General features: G+C 31.4%; 3 protein-coding genes and 1 pseudogene across 4 annotated transcripts; 2 read left to right on the forward strand and 2 right to left on the reverse strand.

Annotated features, from left to right (window-relative positions):
* Nucleotides 1–6,479: 6,479 nt before the first annotated feature.
* On the forward strand, nucleotides 6,480–10,317 carry LOC113860660 (actin-11). The gene is made up of 5 exons (XM_027493121.1): nucleotides 6,480–6,581; nucleotides 8,288–8,357; nucleotides 8,484–8,877; nucleotides 9,205–9,818; nucleotides 9,909–10,317. Exons 2-5 carry the CDS (start codon nucleotides 8,298–8,300, stop codon nucleotides 9,972–9,974), a joined length of 1,134 nt encoding a protein of 377 aa, XP_027348922.1. The 5' UTR covers nucleotides 6,480–6,581; nucleotides 8,288–8,297; the 3' UTR covers nucleotides 9,975–10,317.
* Nucleotides 10,318–11,965: 1,648 nt separating this feature from the next.
* On the forward strand, nucleotides 11,966–12,649 carry LOC113861756 (annotated as a pseudogene).
* A 1,017-nt stretch (nucleotides 12,650–13,666) lies between these two features.
* On the reverse strand, nucleotides 13,667–15,512 carry LOC113862593 (epsin-3-like). Its single transcript, XM_027495670.1, has 4 exons — nucleotides 15,197–15,512; nucleotides 14,746–14,868; nucleotides 14,480–14,641; nucleotides 13,667–14,093 (listed from the first exon to the last, which is right to left on the reverse strand). The coding sequence occupies exons 1-4, from the start codon at nucleotides 15,301–15,303 to the stop codon at nucleotides 13,667–13,669; spliced, it is 819 nt and encodes a 272-aa protein (XP_027351471.1). The 5' UTR covers nucleotides 15,304–15,512.
* Nucleotides 15,513–16,556: 1,044 nt separating this feature from the next.
* LOC113862032 (dolichyl-phosphate beta-glucosyltransferase) lies at nucleotides 16,557–20,844 on the reverse strand. 2 transcript variants are annotated; one of them, XM_027495188.1, is made up of 11 exons: nucleotides 20,767–20,844; nucleotides 20,210–20,360; nucleotides 20,061–20,109; nucleotides 19,486–19,592; nucleotides 18,660–18,705; nucleotides 18,122–18,256; nucleotides 17,912–18,001; nucleotides 17,675–17,806; nucleotides 17,504–17,587; nucleotides 17,210–17,274; nucleotides 16,557–16,902 (listed from the first exon to the last, which is right to left on the reverse strand). In XM_027495188.1, exons 2-11 carry the CDS (start codon nucleotides 20,326–20,328, stop codon nucleotides 16,710–16,712), a joined length of 1,020 nt encoding a protein of 339 aa, XP_027350989.1. In that variant the 5' UTR covers nucleotides 20,329–20,360; nucleotides 20,767–20,844; the 3' UTR covers nucleotides 16,557–16,709. The 2 variants fall into 2 exon arrangements, with proteins under 2 accessions (XP_027350989.1, XP_027350990.1); XM_027495189.1 differs by having other exon boundaries at nucleotides 16,753–16,921.
* Between the last annotated feature and the right edge of the window lie 397 nt (nucleotides 20,845–21,241).

Consider the following 21,241-nt stretch of genomic DNA (forward strand, 5'->3'; position numbering starts at 1 on the left):
TTTCAACCACTCAATTAGCTAACAATATGAAAATATTTTTGACCATGCAAGTAGGGATGACAATGGGTAGGGTACGAGTAAGGTATTATAGTACCCATTTCAATACTCACGATTTAAAAAAATAACTATACCCAACTCCATATCTACGTGAGTATGAATATTAATCCTTGTACCCGTATCCTCTGGGTACCCGCATACCCATCTTGTACCTATTACGCGCTTATTTGAAAAAAAAAATATTTATAAAAAAAATATGTTTATATAACTTAACATAAGTGTCAAATAAGATACAAACATAGATAAAAAACAAAATTCAAAAATCACAAGTGCTAAATGTATCTTAATATAATAATTTTATAAACTAAAATTATTAGAAATAATAAGCGAAACTAAACACATAAGTTATTTGTTGGCGATATCACTATCTTATGTGAGATTCGATTGATCGGTAACATTAGAGCCAAAACAAAATAGATCTACACTGGGTGACCCTTCGTGTGGGATCACTTGGTGATCTTTTGTGGCGGTATTGATAACTAACTATAATGAATAATGATTCATAATTGTTAGGTTTTAATGAGACAGATATTGAGAATGAAAGTAAAATTATGGTAGAGAAGTTAAAGTACTAACAACGAAAAGTTAATACATAAAATATTTTTTTAATTTGAAATTGTAAGAAAGATAACAGATTTAATTAAAATTATATATATATATATATATATTAATACTAATATTTTTAACTCATATATTATACGAAAGTATTTTGTCAAAAATATAAATTTAAAAAAAAAAATTTTAATACATTAAATATTTATAATGTATATAAATTTTGAAAGAAATAATTTGAATAAAAGATAAATAGTGACAACAAAATTTTATAATAAAGAAATATATATGTATATAAAAAAATTATACTTTTTTATCTAAAGAAAAAATTAACAAATAAAAATTAACAATAATTTTTTGTATTTTTTATCTTTTCAAAAATTTTTTTAAACGTAAATAAATAGTAAGAATAATATTATTTAAATTCAATAGATTATAGTTGAGCTTGTACTACATACATTGTATAAAAAAATATCATTTTAAATTAAAATAAAAAATTAAAATTTAAATATTATCAATAAATAATAAGTTTACGGTAATAGTAAATGATTGTAAAATTTATAAAATATTTACAATATGTTTATTATTTATCAATAATGTAATAATTAAATTGTATTAGTCTAATTAAATGATATAAAATAATAAATAATTTTTTTATTAAAAATATAAACTAAAATAAATTTTTTGATTTACTTTATTATTAAATATATTTTTATATTAATCTTATATAACTTTACATAAGTAATATAATAATTAAAAATTTAATGCATAGTTATAGATACCCTATATGAATAAATCTTATATCTATAAGTAATATGGTTAGGATTGGCAAAATGATTTGCTTGTCTAACCCACCAAAATTGACTGGCTGAGCTCAATGCTATGAATTTATTAGCTCACTAAAATGCAAGCCAAAGAGCAAACAAATTAGTCCATCAAGCCCAAATTTTATTTTAAAAAAGAATTAAATATTAATTTTATTAAAAAATGTATTTTTTTATTTATTGTAACTTTTATTTTTTTAGTTAATTTTTAGTAGATTACTAACTTTTTATTTATTTTTAAGTTTTTGGAGGACTAGAATATTAGTTTGCAAGCCTATTTTTAAACGAGTCAGACTAAAAAATTTGGTCCATTTTTTAAATAGAATATACTCAAACTAATTCGTTTTTAAACAGTTTTTGGTGAGAATGACTAACTGATTTTATCACTCATGAGATTAGTAATTTATTTTATATATATATATATATATATATATAATTTAATTTTTAAGACATAAAAGAATCATAGTTGAATCTCAAATTTAGAAGTAATATAGTAAGCACTTTTTTTATTTATTGTTCACTTCTTGAATAAATTAGTTATATAAAAATATTGTTGCTTTTATTTGTTATTACTATTAATTTTATTAAAAAATTTGGCAATAACTTGCAATATTAATTATTTTTAATATATTTTTATTTATATTTTTTTTATCAAAAATATATTTTCATGTACATAAATATTAAAACATTTAAAATTTTCCATTTAAACCCTTTATTCTTTAAATTTAAACAAAATCCTAATAATCATGTCTTGTAATAATTTTTTCGATAGACGAGTCTCAAATATTGTCTTTCAAAGAAAGTTTTCTGTTTTTTATTTTGTTTTTAGTTTAAGAAAAAAGCCTCAAGTATTGTTTGATTTTATTTAATTTTATAATTTTAACAGTTAATCTATTTTAAAATAAATATTATCTTGAATTAAATCATAAATATTCTAATTTAATTTCTCACTGTGTGAAATTAATCATGATGATAAAAAAATAATTTTATATTTACTTTTGGAAAAAATACATAATTAATTCAACAAAATTATGATTTATTTTTATGTAATTAATTAAATAATTGATAAAATTACTGTGATCTATCAATCAAATATTCAGTTACAGTTAACTAACTAAAACATATAATTCGGCATATTTTAAAGAAAATATATAATAATATGAATAAGATGTGTGAGTGATAATATAGTTAATCCAACAATGAGTGATAATCTGGAAGGGTTAGTATAGATGTCGTGAGTAATTAATTTGTCCAGAGTCAAATAATTTATAAAAAATATTTTCTTTTTCCTTTTTTGTCAACAAAATAATTTCTTGTTTAAATTTCAATATAAATATAATTGTATTACTGTTTTGTTTTTGTTTTTTTGTGATAAAGTTAGGCCCAGTTGAAAAAGCCCATAAATCATTGTAGCTTTTGGGGAATGAAAGCTTCATCTTTGTTCATTGACCCATTAAAAAAAGCTTCCTCTTTGTGGGAGAAGAATTTTTCTGATTATCGGGTAACACACAGCCCATCTCATGTTTTGATATATTAATTTGAACAATGATGTGTAGTCAGTTTTATAATTGAGATTTCATTTCTTAAGTGTTTTATTAGTGTTGTGTATCATCTGTTTGATGGAATCTCTTGGTTAGTTTCATGTATTTCACCTTTAGAAACAATGCCCACAACTTGTTTGATGTAATGTCTAAACCACGGCATGCTTGTGCTGATTCCTAGCCCACTTGTTATTGCTCATGCTCCATCTATTTGTTTTTAAGGTATTCAGTTTTTGAAGTGTTTAGAAATTGTGTGTTGTTAACTGCATTAACTTACCTGGGTAAATTTACTCTGTTTTGTGTCTTATTATTTGAAGGTCTTGCTCGGCCAAAGTTTGTATTTAAATCATTTTGGGTGACACATACAATCATAAGCATTTGTTGAGAATGAATCGAAAATTTGGAGGTGGAAAGCAGCCAACTGGGACTCCTTCTCTACCTTGGTCCTGTGTGGTGGTTGTTTTCTCTCTTCTTGCTGGTGCCTCTGTTGTCCACAATATTTATAAGCCTGATCTTGTAAGCTTTTCTCTCTCATGCCCTTCTCTTTGGCGCCTTTTTGATTCAGTGTTATGAATTAAATGCAGAATGCATGCGTGTTTTCTTTGTTGAACTTGGAATTTTGATTGCTTCCTATTTTTTATATAACCCATGGTGAGTTCATGTGCTTGAGTGAAAACTATACCATGTGAAATTCCATTTATTTCAAATTGTCACATAAGTTTTCCATGGAAATATAACCATTATACTCCCTTTATTTTCTCATCATTTTTTATCACTTACACTTCTTCTCTGAAGGGCATATGGTGCACCTTAGGGGATCAATATCTTCCTGATATAATGTTGTTAACTTACTTTTTCCTATTCAGACATTGCCTCCAGTTGATGGGACCAAGCAGAAACTGGACGAGAAAGAATGATCCTCCTCCCGTCGTGAATTCTTTATTAATAAGATGACAAAGTAGCCTAAAACGTTCTGCAAGTAAGCCTCAGATGCAGAGGATTGTTCTCTTTACATGGTTAACTCTCATTATATTAGCTCAATGATACGACTACAACTGAAATCACGTTTAGTTATGGGAGATTTAATTGGCTCAAAAGAATTTTGAGAGACCAAATTACACATAATTCTAACTAAGTTGTGCATTTCTTTAATCACCAAGCAACTTTCGACTTTCGGTTCATTAAATATAAATGGGCTTTGCTGTTTAAATTTATAAAATATAATGTCGCACCAAACAACCAATTAGATGTTATTTTATGGTATGTGCAATAACAACCGAATTTCACACAATATGCAAAATGAACAATTTATTAACTATATTATATATTATGATAACATCTTATCTTATATCATCTACTGCCCAAATTACGTCCCTAATTCAATGTAAGGGAAAAAAATATAAAAGCATAAATAATAGATTGAATCAACCAGTTGCATTTATGCTGCAATTCTTGCAATATCTTTGAGACATCTTGCATAACATGAAAAATCTGGATCTGACTACTCTGATTCATGTCGATGAATTAACTAAGAGTGGACATGTTATGTGTACTGCCAACATAATTAATGTAATCTTTTATTTGCACGCAATGAAGTTTTATCAACTTAGAAATGAGATACTTTTGACAATATGCCCATAGTACTTGAACTTCTTAATCTCCAACAATAATTGTCCATTAAATCCTTTCATCTACACATACCGAAAGTCTGAGTCACTAATTGACCATATAATGGCAACTGGCTCATCTAGGAGTTACCATTTGATATACGATCTCAACTACTAACTAATATATTTTTATTATCCATTTTTTTCTTTTCCCTTCTATTCTATGTTCTATTTTAAACATGCTTTGCTGGCAGTTAGTGCTTGTATAAGAACTTTCTTCCTCCCTTTCAAATATTTGCTGGCAGTCTTACATTACAGGGACTTGACAGAGCATATTCAGTTAGGATTGAAGATGTTCATAGTGCTAGACAACTATTTGTGGTTGGCTAATTGAATACTCAGGGCCCAAGCTAGATTATGCCATATTTAATTGTAAAGTGGATACTAAATTGAAAGTTAATCTTAGAAAAAGGTTGCATATCCTAATGAGATGGGTGTCTTTAGAATCTTTCATGGCTGCCATTCCATAATTCGAGGAAAGGAGTATTTTATCTTTTTGTTGTTCGTTCCTTTTTATAGGTTGGAGATAAAGTGTAGGCTATTCAAGTTATTGACTCGAGCTAATTCTATTCCTTTTTAAATTAACATAATCGGTTAAATATATATAAATTCTGTTTTACCTGAGCCAACTACCTTGTTTTTCATGTGTGGTGTCCGAAAGTTAAGTTGTTGTTTTTGTTCCATGTTCTTCTCTCCAATTTTGACTATAACCGCTTAATTAATTTTGCATGAAGAAAAATAAATGTATGCTGATTGAAAAATGATAAAATAGAAAAGGTCAAAAAGTGCACCCAAGTAAAACAAGGCAAACAAAGGAAAAGTTAACTTCAATAATCAATATTTAATTGGAATATTAGTACCCAAAATTATTAAGAAATAACATACAAGATTTGTTTAAGGAAAATAATAATTTTTTTCTTATAAATGTACAAAAGCACCTATCATAAAAACAATAATCATTCAGTAAAAACACGCTCATAAAAGAGCAACAACTATTTCTAAAATTTGTCATTGCTTCACATTGTTTTTTACCAAAAGAACTTTAATTATTTATGTTGTTACAAATTTTTATTCATATAAAGAAATTATTCTATTACTCTGATAGTATAGTTTAAAATATCCGCAAACCAAAATTTTATCAATACCGGCCATTTTAACTTGTCTTTTCCTTGTTTGGATTCTCAAAGAAACCGATGCACTTTTGTCCAATCCTTACAAAAGGAAGGATTATTGCCAAGGAAAAAAAATTAAACTTGATTTTAACTGAATCATATTATCAACTTGATTTTAATAATTAATTATCTGTATAAATCAATTTTGCACTATCTATGTATTACAATGTTACAAAATGATATCTCAAACAATTATTGTCATAACTAAACTTTAAAAAAGTAATATTAAATAACTAAACAATTATTATCCGTAGTAGTAGTTCAAGAGATAGTTAAGTAGACATTCCAATAAAAACTTGGCAAGAAATAATAACTCAAAATCTCAAAAAGGATAATTTTTTTTAAGGAACAACTTGAATAAGAATTAATCTCTTACCTAAATAAAATAATAGAAGCACACAAAAATGAATGCTTTCCTCCATAAAAACACAGATTAGCCGCATAAAAAGATAGGACAAAAATGGGTGGAAAATGAGAAGGGAAAAATAGCAACAAAAAAAAAGTGTGGAAAAGAGAGAAAATAATAATAATAGGAATAGGAATAGGAACAGGAATAGGGGCAAAAGCGAAGCACCGTGAAAAGCGTTGTTTGATTTAAAATCAGAATCGAACGGTCCACATTGCATCTCGTGCTTCTTATATTGAATTCATTTTCCATTTGCATTTAGTCTCTCTCTCTCTCTCTTCACTACCTCCTCTCATCACCTCGCTCTGTGCATTCTCTCTCGCTCAGTGCCTTCCATCACCCTCGGCATTTCCCTTCCCAAGGTCCGTTCTGTTCCTCGATCCGTTCCGTTCCTCGATCCGTTCCGTTCTCGCTTGGATCTGTTTCTGCAATTTCCGTTTTCAATTTTCAGCTTTTAATTTTTATTTATTCCTCAATTCAAATGGGGCATTCTTTGTTTTCGTTTTTTTGGCTGTTGGGAAGTAGATTTCAAATGGTACATCGTTGGATTTTGATTTATTCCATTTTGAGGGAGAACTTTTTTATTTTTATTTATTTTATGTTTTTCCAGCTTTTTGAAGAAAAAAATTTGGATTATTGTTAGATTTTTGGTTTGTTTGATGCTTCGTTCGCTTTTTAAATCAGGGTCATTTTCAATTGGTGGATCTGGGTGTTGTTTATGGTGTGGGTTTTTTTCTCTTGTTTTATTTTGAAGAAAAAAGCGATTTTGATTGGTTTAAATGATTACATTGTCCACCATTGTGTTTGTATTTTTGAGATTTGTGGTCAACGTGGATGGATCTGTCATTTTTAAGCATGGTTCTGTCAAAAGTTGTTTTCATATGGGTGGGGAACGAATCTGAGTTGTTGTTTGAGGTTGAGAGAACACAATGATTTGTTATAGTTCACTTTTTGCCGTGATGCAATTAATTAGCGATATTTTAAAATGAAGGTGAAATGTGGTGAACCTACCTATTAGAAAGAGAAAGAAGAGAGAGATACTTGAAAGGAAATGTAATAATGCATTGCTTGTGGCCCCTTTTCTTTCGATGTTTTTAACGCACCCTGTTAACAACCAACTGTTATGGCTTGTGGTGTCTAGTCAACTTATTCTTTTGCCAACCTATGTGCTCTTGTCCGAGAAATGTAGGATGTGTATGTGAGTGGGTATGTGTACAGTATGTACTTTTGTTTGTGTGCTACCATATTGGAATACATTTATGTATACCATGCAATTCGGGATACTAACTTCTTTTTATGTTTAATATCTATCTTTTAGTCCTTTTGTAAAGTTGTTTATTGTGTATTGCAGTGTTTAATTTTATCAGGACACGGTTACTCATTTTATTACATGATGCAGTGTCCATGATATACCGATACTATGGTTTTTGGTCAACTTGTTGGATGTTAGTTTGAAATCAATTGATTTGGGACTAATCTTCTTAAAGGAATAAAAACATTAAAGCAAAAAGAACAAGGGGATATATAAGATTTAGGGTGCATTTGGATGCAGAGCTTATTTAAACACTTATTAAAAAAGTTCTTTTTCTTATGCCATAATTTAACAATGAAACTTATTGAGATAAGCTGAAAATAATTTATTTTTATAAACTATACCAAGAAACTTATTAAATAAGCTGAAAACAACTTATGAGAGTCCTAAATTGTTTTTCATAAGCTGTTCCTAAGCTCTTCCTAACAGGACCTTAAGCTTATATGTTTCTCCTTCTTGCCATGCATGATATTGGTTAGCTCCCTCTTAGGTCAGTCTTTTGGCATCTTTTTTGTTTGTAAATTATAAGGGTTAGAGATAGTTGAAGTTAATATGGCTAAATTTATGGTTAAGGCAGTATATCCTATCAATGAATCTTGGTTTTTGGATATTTCTCCGTCAGTTTTTCTTGGTATGCTATGGAAGTGTAGGAAAAAAAGATTAGTGTAGGGATTTTCTCATTCTAAATTTCCCTTCCAATAGGCTGTGTTTAAGAAATAGTGCATTTCTACTAAATATTCATCATTTACCCTGCAGATAGTAAAAGATGGCAGACGCTGAGGATATTCAACCTCTTGTTTGCGACAATGGAACTGGAATGGTTAAGGTACAGGATGGATTTTTCTTGTATAGTCTTTAATAATATAACATACTGAGATGCTTTTGTTGGTTTTATAGGAATATCATTTTACATATGTGAATTTGAGATATTAACTGCAATATATCTCTGTAGGCTGGATTTGCTGGAGATGATGCCCCACGTGCTGTGTTTCCCAGCATTGTAGGTCGTCCTCGTCACACTGGTGTGATGGTTGGCATGGGCCAAAAAGATGCATATGTTGGTGATGAGGCACAGTCTAAGCGTGGTATTTTGACTCTTAAGTACCCCATTGAACATGGAATTGTGAGCAATTGGGATGATATGGAGAAGATTTGGCATCATACCTTCTACAATGAGCTTCGCGTTGCCCCAGAAGAGCATCCAGTTCTGCTAACTGAGGCTCCTCTTAACCCAAAGGCTAACCGTGAGAAGATGACCCAAATCATGTTTGAGACTTTTAACACCCCTGCTATGTATGTAGCCATTCAGGCCGTCCTTTCATTGTATGCAAGTGGCCGTACAACTGGTAAGTTATTTTTGAATTGTTTGATTAGGTTCAGGTTGTATGTTTTGAACCTATCTGGGAGCTTTTAGATTGAAAATACAAATGAAAACATCCATGAACATTTAGAAAGCTTCTACATTTTATGTTCCATTTTCACAAACATTGGCATACTTTAAATTATTCTTTGGACTGTGTATGGTATCACTTGACATAGCATTATATGAGGAAGAAGCAAATTCTGTGAACTGGGATGCATTTGGAAATTGTGGTTATAGAAAACTGCTATGAAGCTAATATACATCATGTAATTGACCTTTACATATTTATTTATTTGCCTTCTTTTTCCAGGTATTGTGTTGGATTCTGGTGATGGTGTCAGCCACACTGTCCCTATCTATGAGGGTTATGCCCTCCCACATGCCATCCTTCGTCTTGATCTGGCTGGTCGTGACCTCACTGACTTCTTGATGAAAATTTTGACTGAACGTGGATATTCTTTCACCACCTCAGCAGAGCGGGAAATTGTAAGGGACGTGAAAGAAAAGCTGGCTTACATTGCCCTTGACTATGAGCAAGAGCTGGAGACAGCCAGAACCAGCTCATCTGTGGAGAAGAGCTACGAGTTGCCTGATGGGCAGGTCATCACCATCGGCGATGAGCGTTTCAGATGTCCAGAGGTTCTGTTCCAACCATCCATGATCGGAATGGAAGCTGCAGGCATTCACGAGACAACATACAACTCCATAATGAAGTGCGATGTTGATATCAGGAAGGACTTGTATGGTAACATTGTCCTTTCAGGAGGAACAACCATGTTCCCTGGCATTGCTGATAGAATGAGCAAGGAAATTTCTGCATTAGCTCCCAGCAGCATGAAGATCAAGGTTGTAGCTCCACCTGAGAGAAAGTACAGTGTCTGGATTGGTGGTTCGATCTTAGCATCTCTTAGCACCTTCCAGCAGGTTTGTTCTGTTCCTTCTGTTTTCTCTACTTCTTGGAATGTTGTTGTGAAATGTGTTCATATATATATACATTGTTTTTTTTTAATGCAGATGTGGATTGCAAAGGCAGAATATGATGAGTCTGGGCCATCAATTGTGCACAGAAAGTGCTTCTAAACTGTTTGAGAAATAGGGTTATTGAAGGGAAAGACTTTGTTATGAATTCTCGGGAAGCAGTTCATCTTGTAACCCTTTTCTTTTCATTCTAGCTTTTGTTATCCGTTCATGTTATTCTCTTGTTGGAGTGATCATTTATTTCCACAAGGCGAGGAGAGTTGTTTTTTCAAAATGGTCCAGTTCTTTTCATTATTCTACTTCGATGATAAAGTTTTTCACTGGTTCATGAATTAGCTGGATTATCAAACTTGCTTTGCTTAATTATTATCCTTCATCCATTCTATAACTACAGCTTTAACTCTTGAAGCTAAGGGCAATTTTGAAGTTAATTCATGTGTACTTCAGAAATAAATTAAAATTCCTTTTTTTTTTACGTCGAGTTTTGTTTGTATTATATTTGTTCTTATAATTGATGTTACGAATAAAGGTATTGATTACGATTGAAAAGTTAACGTGGCACAAATCTTACAGGAATTGAAGTAGTGATATTTGCATTTCATGATTCTAAATTCCTTCGTTAGGCGAAGAATTTTCTTTTAAGTGTTCAATTTTATAGCGGCGAAACATTAATCAAAACGATGTAATTTACGTCCCCTATTTTAAAGAATTATACTATGATAAAATCTTATTTTGTTAGTCTCTATAATTTCGTTGAATTTTAAATAAGTCTATAATTCAAAAGTATTAATTAAGGCTTTTTGTTTCTAAAAGCTTTTCATTAAATTATAGGTTTTAATTCAAAAGTGCCATCAGCTCATGTTAAATTATAAGAACTTTTTAACTGTATTTTAACGACTTTTATTAATTAAAGACAGTTGAAATTTTAAAAAATATATAGAGAGATCCCGTTAAAAGCTTTTAAGCTGTAAAAACTCGTTTAAAATCTTGATGAAACTATAAGTTGTATAGTAATTTAAACATAATAAAATTAAAACATTTTTATTTATTCAGAAATTAATAGTAAAAAAAAATTCAAATGAAAACAATGTTTTATTTGTTATTCTTCTGGCTGTTTATGACGACAACCTCGAACGCTTTTAATCATATCCAGTGGGAGAAAAAGAGAAATTTGTTCGGTTCTATATATAGTCCTCTTAAAATAATAACATCTATTACTTATGTGGCCATTTTTTTATTTATTTTTAAAATAAAGAAAAATTATCAAATAAAAAATAAATCTTACATACACCAAAATTATTAAAAAATTATTAAGAATAAAGGTAGGCTCAAGTGTGTTTTGGGGGGGGGGGGTACTCTTGTGATAAAATGAATAAAAAACATACAATTGTTTTGATTGATCGTAAAAAAATTATTAAAAGCACATTCTTTAATATATTCGTTTTATTACACTTTTTATTATTAGTTGATATTTATTATAAATTATAAAATTATGAATAAGACACAAAATTAGTAAGTGTAAACTACATAATTTTGTGTTATTTAATAGTAAGAAATGTATTAAAAAAATTGTGTTAAAATGAATGTTGTTAACAATTTTTTAATCGTATTTATTCTATAAAAAATATTGCAATAACATTTAAAGGTTAATATCTATGTCTTGTTTGAATGATGAGATAAAATAAAAGAGAAAAGAAAAAAAGAGTAAAAGGATAAAAATAGAGTCGAAAATTTGAACCATTTGCGTTGGGATAAGTGACGTGGGGGGAACAAAAAGGGTTTTGTGGAAGTTGCATTTCTATTAGTTATTGGGTAGTAGAAAGTTGTTTACAATACACAATGGAGCTACGTAGTTCAAAGTATGAATACTAAAAGGAAATATAATAATAATATTAGGGTGTTTGCCAGTTGCTACACTGGTTTTGTTTTAATTGATTATTTTTTTTCCCATAAGTTTTTTCCTTGACTGCACTAAATTCGTTGTTAACTACACTGATTTTGTTTTAATTTTTTTTTTTCTATTTTCTAAAAAAGTTTTACCACGCTGTTGATGGCCCACGCTGTTCCTATCTATGAGGGTTATGCCCCTCACAGATTTCATGATGAAAATTTTGAGTGAAAGAGGGTATTGGTTTGCAACTTCATCAGAGCGTGAATTTGTTAGGTACATGAAAGAAAGGGTAGCTTACATTCCCCTTGACTACGAGGTAGAGCTGGAGAGAGCCAAAACCTCTTCTTCCTTGGGTAAGTTATCAGTGTTGGTGATGAGAGTTTTAGGTGTGGAGAGATTTTGTTACCAACCATGCATGGCACTGATGAGTCAGCACATGGCATTCATGAGAAGATGAATAACTCCATAATGAAATGTGATGCTGATATTAGGCATGATCTTTACTCCAGCATTGTGCTTTCAGGAGGGTCAACCATGTTACAAGGCATTGCTGAAAGAATATGAGAGAGGAAATTTCTGAATTGGCCCCTAGTAGTTGTTGGAGGATCAATGTGGTTGCACCTCATGAAAGGAAGTATATAAAGCATGGATTGGTGGTTCTATCTGGGCGTCTCTTGCCTCCTTCCAGCAGGTTTGTTTGTTGAGTTTTTCTTTGATTTTTTTTTCATTTGCTTCTAGAAATGTTCTTGTGAGATTCCTTCACATGTATGATTACTAATGAGACAATATATTAACTTGCCTTTTCACTAATTGAATGCAGATCTGGATTTCAAAGGCAGAATATGACGAGACTGGACCTGCAATTGTGCATAGAAAATGCTTCTAAACTGATTGAGCAATAAGATTATTTATTACAGATATTAGCACAAGTTGGAAATTGATTAGAAGTTATAGGTAATTAGGTGGTTAATTACAATTAGTTATAATACTCCCTCAAGATGAGGACACTATACCCCGTGTTACTTTGTTTTGGGTTGCCCCACTCATGTACCAAAAACAAAATGTCTCAAATTAGTTTATGGTGACTCAACTTGATTTCTATCGAAACTTATAAGATTGTGAGAATTAACTTGAGAGTTTGACAACAATGCATCAGATCAAATTAATAAACTATAAGATGACATAATATATATATATGAAACTGAAAAGAGAATGTTGGAGCACTGCATGCTTGAATTTTGAAAATATTTGTTGGGTGCAAGGTGTACAATGATGCATATTATATGGCATAAAACGCCAACCACTCCATCTCTTAAATGGAGTAGAAACTGTTGGTGCGCGTGATGAAAGAGGAAGACATGGGAGGTTGGAATACTTGAATGAAATTTAAGGACCACAAGTGCAAAAAATAAAATAAAAAGACAATGATAAAAATGAAAATGTTGAATGTGAAACATGGCATGGAAGCGACAGCAACTTCACTGTAAATGGTGAACTCAAATTCTAAAGATAAGTTGTTGAGATCCATTTTAAATATATAGCTACCGAGCAGCTTCAGCTTTTGTGGCAATTCCCTGCATCAATATATAGCTTTTTAATTTTTAATTCACTCTGCGTAAATTGAAGTTCTCTTTATTTATTGCTTCCTATTGAGTTCTTTAATAACGTAAAATCAATGTTGTTTTCCTGATAGATGTCAGGGATAAAGGTTTTGGACTCAACTAGAACAGTACACCAAGAACTATAACTATTTACAATCAATTCAAGGATCCAAATCATAATATGACATAACTGGTATTACACTCCCTTTTTTTTTATTAATCTGCATTCTACATAACCCCCCACCTTGTCTAAGTTACAAGTAGTTCAAGTTCTATATTATGTAAATTCTTGTTACATCTCATTACACAGAAAGAAGGGATGCTGTAGTCAATTTCTCTTGATCAACAAAGGGGTGATATTCTTCTATGTCTTCTCTCGAATTTGAATTATTTTCTTGCTCTAGGAGCCTTGAACATTCCATGTGTTCATGAACTTGTTGCTCTCTCTTTTGTCCATCAGCAGTGTAGAGTTTCTTTGCTAAGCTTGTGAGATCATATTTATCATGTTGGCGTTGATCAAAGTAAGAATTACATCTCCCATAAATCTTAGAAGCTAAGTCATTAAAACCTTCATCCATTGTCGAGCTCCGTTGGCTAAAACTTCCAAAACCTTTGATCCCACTAGAAATATGACGTGCTCTTGCTCTTTCTTCTTTGAGAAAATCCTTGTTTCTTAAGAGCTTTGATATTCTTTCTGACAATCTTCTAACACTCAAACCCCAGTTGAAACTGTAAAATGAAATGTAACAAGGGTCAACACTAGATTTATGCAACAAAGTTGTGGCGACAAAAAATATTTGAGCTTAAATATATTTTAAGTCTGAAAAATACATTGCATTTTGTTTTTAGTCCTAATAACATTTTTTGTAGTCTTTTTGTTTTAAAAATTGTTAGTTTTAATCCCCTTACAAATGTGCCTTCACGTAAAAAGCAACGTGCTACAAAAATTGACACTGAATTAGTCACATCATTATTCAATAGTGACTAAAAACTAAAATTAATAATTTTAAAAAATGAAAAGATTTTAAAAAATATTATAAGGATCAAAATCGTGTATTTTGAGGCATTAAAATCATATTTAACCAAAATATTGAAAAGTTTGATACAACACATACCCTTTCTCATCAATGTACTGAAATTGTCCAATCTCCTCAATAACATGTATATCACATTGAAATTCCTCGGATATTCTCTTAGGTCCATGAGTTAGAAGATGTTCCAGTAAAATAAGAGCCTTGTATGAAGCTCTCCAATATCCTTTATCAAATTTGGAGAACCTGTTTTCTCCACAAAATTAGAAGACAATTATTATTACACCTCAAGAAAAGAGTCCTAGAAACCAGAACAGCTTGATAAAATCAAAATATAAGAGATTAACTACCTGTGATGTAAAATCTCCACAATTCTCTCATATTCATCGACTTCAAAGGCAGATCGTGATATTACTCTCGTTGTACGTGTGTCTGGTGGCCATGGATTCTCATTTGTGGCTTCTTCTGTCATTCTTAAGGCCAAGATACAAAAAAACAACGTGAAACGTATAAAAATCAGTCGAATAAAATAAAGTCATGACCTTTCTACTAAATATAATTTTGCATGCTTTCACAAAGCCTTTGATTGCATTAACAAAAGGTTTCTTAATACATCTACTACAAAATGAGTAATATCATTCTTTTGGTACTACATATGTCGAAGTAATTACATGATATTATTCCTTCCTTGTCACAGCATTTCTATTTGATTATTAGCTATTCTGCTTTTTTTTTTTAAATTTAACACAATCAATAACTTAGAGCATATTGAGTCGAGATGAAAAAAACAGAAAAACTTACAATTGCACTGGTGTAACATCAGTGAGCACTAGCCTTGCAGTTTTAATTTTCTCCTTCAAGAACCGAAAAGCTTGACCTTTGATTTCATGGATGAGAGGAGAACTCATATTTGCAATCTTCTTTGGATGAGTTTTGAGGATAACGGTGAGGAAGATTTTAAAGATTAGTTTTGTTGTGTATCTAAATTTCCGTATTTAGATACGTAACCTTTGCAACTGCTCCATTACCAAAAGCACTTATATTTTTCTTTAAGTGGATTTTCATATGTAAAGAGAGGTAGAATAACTGAATAAGCCTAACTTTTGAGTAGGAAATTATGAGGAATAATGTAAGCATGATAATTCAAAGGCAAGTTTTGCTGAAGCGTCTTTGTCTTTAAGTTCATGTCGTTTAGAAGAGTGCCTTTAAATACTCATTGATGGCCAAAGAAATTTTTGACCAGGTGAACTTGCAAAATATTATTGATCTCAATTCCTCAATCTATGTTTGACAATGACGAGTATTGCTCAATATCATTTAATAAACTTCGTCCAATAAATAAAAATTGTACGTGTACTTATTTTAGGTATAAACTGGAGGCTAGCCTATACCATAACAGTGACTGACTTAAGTTAATCCTAAAGGCCATGAAATACTATGAGGCTGTTTATTTTAAATTTATTGAAATTAATTTTTAATTTTTAATATAATTAAAATGTATACCGAAACTTATCTTAATCATATATTTTTATTAAAATTTGTTTTTCATTAAAAAGTGAAAACAATAATTTTCTAACAATAAAAAAAGTGCCTATGTTCATACGCTTTTACCACAAGATCACATATTAAAATTATGAATTAAATAATAAAAAATTACAGATAAACAAACAAATCAAGATTTATAATGAATGTTAGAGGTGTGGGAGTGTGGGAAAAGAATGTGTGAAATGCGAGTTCAAGAAGCAAGGGATTACATAACTAACAAAGGCAAGCCATCAACCAATGTCAGTATATTATCTAATACACAACACAATAAAAAATGGTTTCAGCATTGTTTTATGGGCACGGTACGCGGCTTTGCAAACTCGGTATTGAGAATACAATCTACAGCGGCCATAACATTTATTTCCAGTAGTGACGAACAAAAAGCATCAACAACTTGCCAAAGTTGGATAATGTCTTTCAAATGGGACCAAATGAATGAAAAGTTATCTATAGAATATTTTGATTAAGAAAATAAATACAAACCAATGTGATTAGAAACTATCCCCGATCAACAGTAACAATATAATTTGTTCAATATATTTACCTAGTAGAAAAAGCAATAATAAGGGGAAAAAAATTACTTTAGCCTTTCCATGATCCCAACCTGATCGGCATAATCTGGAAGGTTATGGTTAGTCCTAAAAACTTTAAATATTACATTATTGTCTCTCATGCCCCGCACGGAAGTGAATGATCTCGTATAAGAGGTAACTCTTCATTTGATATGAAAATGCCGCTTTTCTTCCCAGTTGAAATTGATCAAGTAAGCTCAGGTAGAATTAGAAATTCTCCACATACCAGTCCTATATCCCACAGACATGAGCAAAAGCTCCCAAAGCATGTTAGGTATACTCAGAAGATTCACCTTGGATCCTGGAATCTCAGACCAATTCACAGATATTTCTGAAATTGGAATCCCAAACCATTTGCACAGAAAGACTAATTCAACATCAAAGCACCACCTGCAGAGAAAAACAAAGGCTGTAATAGAAAATGATAGAGTTTTCACCCTATAAGCAGGCCATCCAGAATAGATATAAATAAGCAGAAAGCTTGATCGAACAAAAGTACCATAACTAACGAATCAATTTATCTTTCTGACCACTAAAATCTTATTCAATATTCCCAACATGAACTGAATACCTATCTTTTAGAATATACTTGATTGTTACTATTGTTAAATGTCAAACTGTTCTCTATTACTATGAAGCTATTCCCTTTCAAAATTTAAGAAATTATTGCATTCTAAACAGCTCTAAGAGCAATCACCTTTTTAAGCGGACATTTGAAAAAAGCTTCCTGGCTGCAGCCCTGGTAAACATCTTGAAACCACACTGTGGATGTACAAAGTCAATATACAGAATAAAAATCAACATAAAATATACATGCTCAAGCACAAGCATTCCAGAACCAGAGATGCACTGAAAAGACAAATAATGCCACTGTCAACAGGCACTAATGACACAACTCTGGTGAAGCTTTGGTCACAATGTACATTTACGCTATATATGAGTCATGAGTACTAAATCAAAATGAAAAGCCAAAAAAAATGAAGGAAATTACCTGTGTATCACGAATTCCAGGACCAGCAGCCAAGAGAACCACAAGATGGAACCCCTTCATCAAAAAATTGCGGTACCACTTCCTCTGAAAGCATTAATCTAAGTTATTCAACCAATATGATCTACACAAATGGCAACGATAAAGCAAAGAATGAACAAGGCCACACTTAACTGTAGCTAAAGCTTTCTCCTCTAGATGAGCCCTTGAACCAAATACAGCAACAGGGACATCAGATATTCTAAAGCTAGGATCACTATCACTTGAATCTCCATGGTGAAATTCCCTTTTGGCAACAGCTCGAATCTGACAGCAGAAAATTAAACTGTATATCAACATTTGGCACCAGGAATTTAAACTAAAATTTGACTATAAGATCCATCAAAACTGGCATTGTGGAATTCTATTAACCTGATTTTCAAGCTTTTCTAGGTCAGTGACCTTAGTTGCTCCATCAGCATCAAGCATAAGTAGTAGTTCACCTCGTGAATGCAACATTCCCTGTAATACGATGCTTTCAAGGAAAGAAGAAAGCCTTAATTAATTATCAACAAGCATAGTGTGCCATGGACATTTGACATGAGTAGATTTTAAGTTATTAAAGTTTAAAATTAGACTCACTTTTCTGATTGCTTCTCCTTTGCCATGATTTCTTCCTAGAAGGATGACCCTTACCTTGTCTACTGTATATCTCCTCACAAATTCAAAAGCTACTCTTTTTGTCTCATCAGAACTTCCATCATCAATAATTACAACCTGCTCAAGTGTCCATCGACAAGAGAACTTAAAAATGTATCCACACAAAGTAACAAATGCATTTGGAAGAAAATAAGTTGAGCAAAGAGATTCAGATATGCAATGTTAGACCAAAATGATTTGAATGGATAAAGAAAGTACTTGCATTTCACATTAGTGAAGTTAATGACAGAAATAAAGCATTTTTTTATGTAGGTCAACCAGAAACACTAGAGATTATTACTATTACATCATTGTTTCCATCATGTAATGATGAATTTTCTTTACAATTAAAAATTCTATGCTAATGTTTAAAAAAAACAAGAAAAAACTAGAATCTAAAACCAAATACCAAGCGAATGGAATTAAAATAGGGTTATACATAGAAAAACAATATTCAGTCGAATAAAGGAACTGAAAGTACCTCGTATGAAAATGAAGGATCCTTTAAAGCTCGTTGTTGAAGATAACTACAAATCAAGGCATAAATAAAATTATGCTCTTAGTTAGAACCTTAAACAATAAATGCTACGGTAATTCACAAGAGCAGCAGTTAAGTAACTAGTTACACCACTACTCTATGCATATGAAGCCCTGACCCATTCAATAAATGGTACCATGAAAAATGTACATAGAAGTTCAATGTTTCTATTATGTAGAAGGTTGGTTTCAATGTTTCTAATCAATACATACAAATGCTAACAGAGTTGGTGATTTCTGAGTGTGGATCAGCCTATGGACCAGGAGCTGGACCCATGCCCCAGGAACTGTAAATATTCCAGAAGAAAGAAGGCAGGGACTGTTAGGAGTTAGTAGTGAGGTGGCAGTTAGTCACTGTGAGGGTAGTGGAATATAGACTAAGTGTATGGGGGTTGGAGGCATGCTTTTGGTGAGCATCAGACAGGCAGGGATTTTTCCCAAAGGAGCCAGAGGCTCTATATTGTGATGCTGCATTCACCTTTCTGCAATGAACTTTTATATCTCTGTGATTGAATAATGCAGTTATACCAGTATAGTTTTCCTTGTGCACTGATCATTCTGTCTAGAGCTCTAACACATGCAAACACAATATAAAATAATAAAGGAGAGAAGTCAAATAGACTCATTGCAATTGATAACACACAGGCAATAAAACTACACAGCAGAAAGACCAAAGTAGACTGACTCAAAATTGTATTCAAGCCCAAATCCTTTTATTGATATGAATTTGAAAGCATAATTATAGGTAAAAACAGTGTGCTTTCACTTACTTCACAGTTTCCTCAAGAGCTCCTGGAAGCCTATGCTCCTCATTGAACGCAGGAATTATCAGAGAGATATACTTTGCAGCTGGATCAACAATATGTGGGCAAGGAACCTAAATATGCATGAGTAGCAGTCAAAACCAATTCAGAACAGAGGGCTATCTTCATGAAGCTATGCCTTAACTTGAAACCTCTCATAACAAATTAAAAACTTGGATGTGTAAGATGCAAATATATGCAACTGAAATTACATTTCTATTCGGCTTCTACAGGAGCCTACGGATATACATAATGAGGACCAAATAAGAGAATATCAGAGAACTGTATGCTGATAGCTGAAACTTGGGATGTATATTTCGATGCAAGGTGCCCAATGTTGTATGTCAAAAGCACTTGTGATTACCAATGTTTTCTCTTGAAATTGACACCAGAACTGAATTATAAAACGAGAGATTAAGGATATACCATAAAAGCCAACCACTCTAGCTCATAATTGAGCAACGACTACCGACGAAAGAGAAAGACACATGAAATTGGAATAATTTCAGAAGCTCTAACACAATGCAAAGGGAAATATTTACCTGTTTCAATGAATTAGGATCCTCAAAAATAGCCGGAACTTCAACATGCCTTTGGAAAACCAAAATGGAAATATTAAACTAACAATCCAGTCCGTATGCACATAAAACACATGTGGGCATGTATTGGATGAGTAAAAACAAGTACATACTGATGGTTGTTTCTTCTTTTATATGCTTCAAAGAAGACTACAAAGACAAACCCTAAGATCGCAATCGCAGAAAAGGCGACAAGAACACACATATACTCCATTCCTATTGGGGACTCCATAAAATGCTGCAGCTATTGCAAGTATCTTGCCCCTGTTAAGAAGCACATAGAATTAGCACACATTTTTCACCTTAAACAATACATTGCAGCTAAGAAATCATGCAATTCAATATACACACATACATCCATTACAAATGAAAATGAATTTTATTTTTGCATATGCAAAACATTAAATCCATCATTGAACCAAAAGAAGGTCCTTACCAGACATTGATTTTGTAAATAGAAACACATTATGACATGAAACAAAATAAAAATCGAAGCAGCAGTAGTGGTCAGAACAGAGTCAACGTATATCGATTATTATTTTTTCTAAAAATATATGAGAAATTTTTTTTAAAAAAATGTTAAGGAAAGAAATGGAGAGTACTGAATCGAAGATTGAAAGACGAAGAAGAATATAAAGATGAGATGTAAAGAATGGTTTCGAAGAATTACCAGATTGAACTGAACGAAGAGAGAGAACACCTCAACGTCGTTGATCAACAAACCCACTCGATTTTGTTCACTTTTATTTTCGGGCCTTTTTTTTATTTTATTTTCGACCCTCATATTCAAATCAATAGTACAAGAATTAGGCCCAAACTGAGAAAGCCCAACTAATTTCCGAAGTTAATTTCCAATGAGCTAATGGGTTTGACCAAAAACCATATTGGATCTAACAAATGCGTATCAACAAAAAAAAATGTGAGATGAGTATGTATATTTAAAAAAATAAAAAATAAAAAATAAAAAATAAAAAATAAAATGAAATGTATGACCAAAAAAATCAGATGTATAAAATGAAAAAGGGTTTATTCACAGTTAATTTGAACTAAAATATTTTGTAAATTTGATCAACTTTAAATAAAGAGTAAATTTATTATCACTTTTTTACTTCACATATCTCTTTACTTTAAAGAAATTAAATTTA

This window comes from Abrus precatorius, unplaced genomic scaffold, assembly GCF_003935025.1.
Source record: "Abrus precatorius isolate BTA unplaced genomic scaffold, Abrus_2018 Scaffold3, whole genome shotgun sequence".
Taxonomy (NCBI): domain Eukaryota; kingdom Viridiplantae; phylum Streptophyta; class Magnoliopsida; order Fabales; family Fabaceae; genus Abrus; species Abrus precatorius.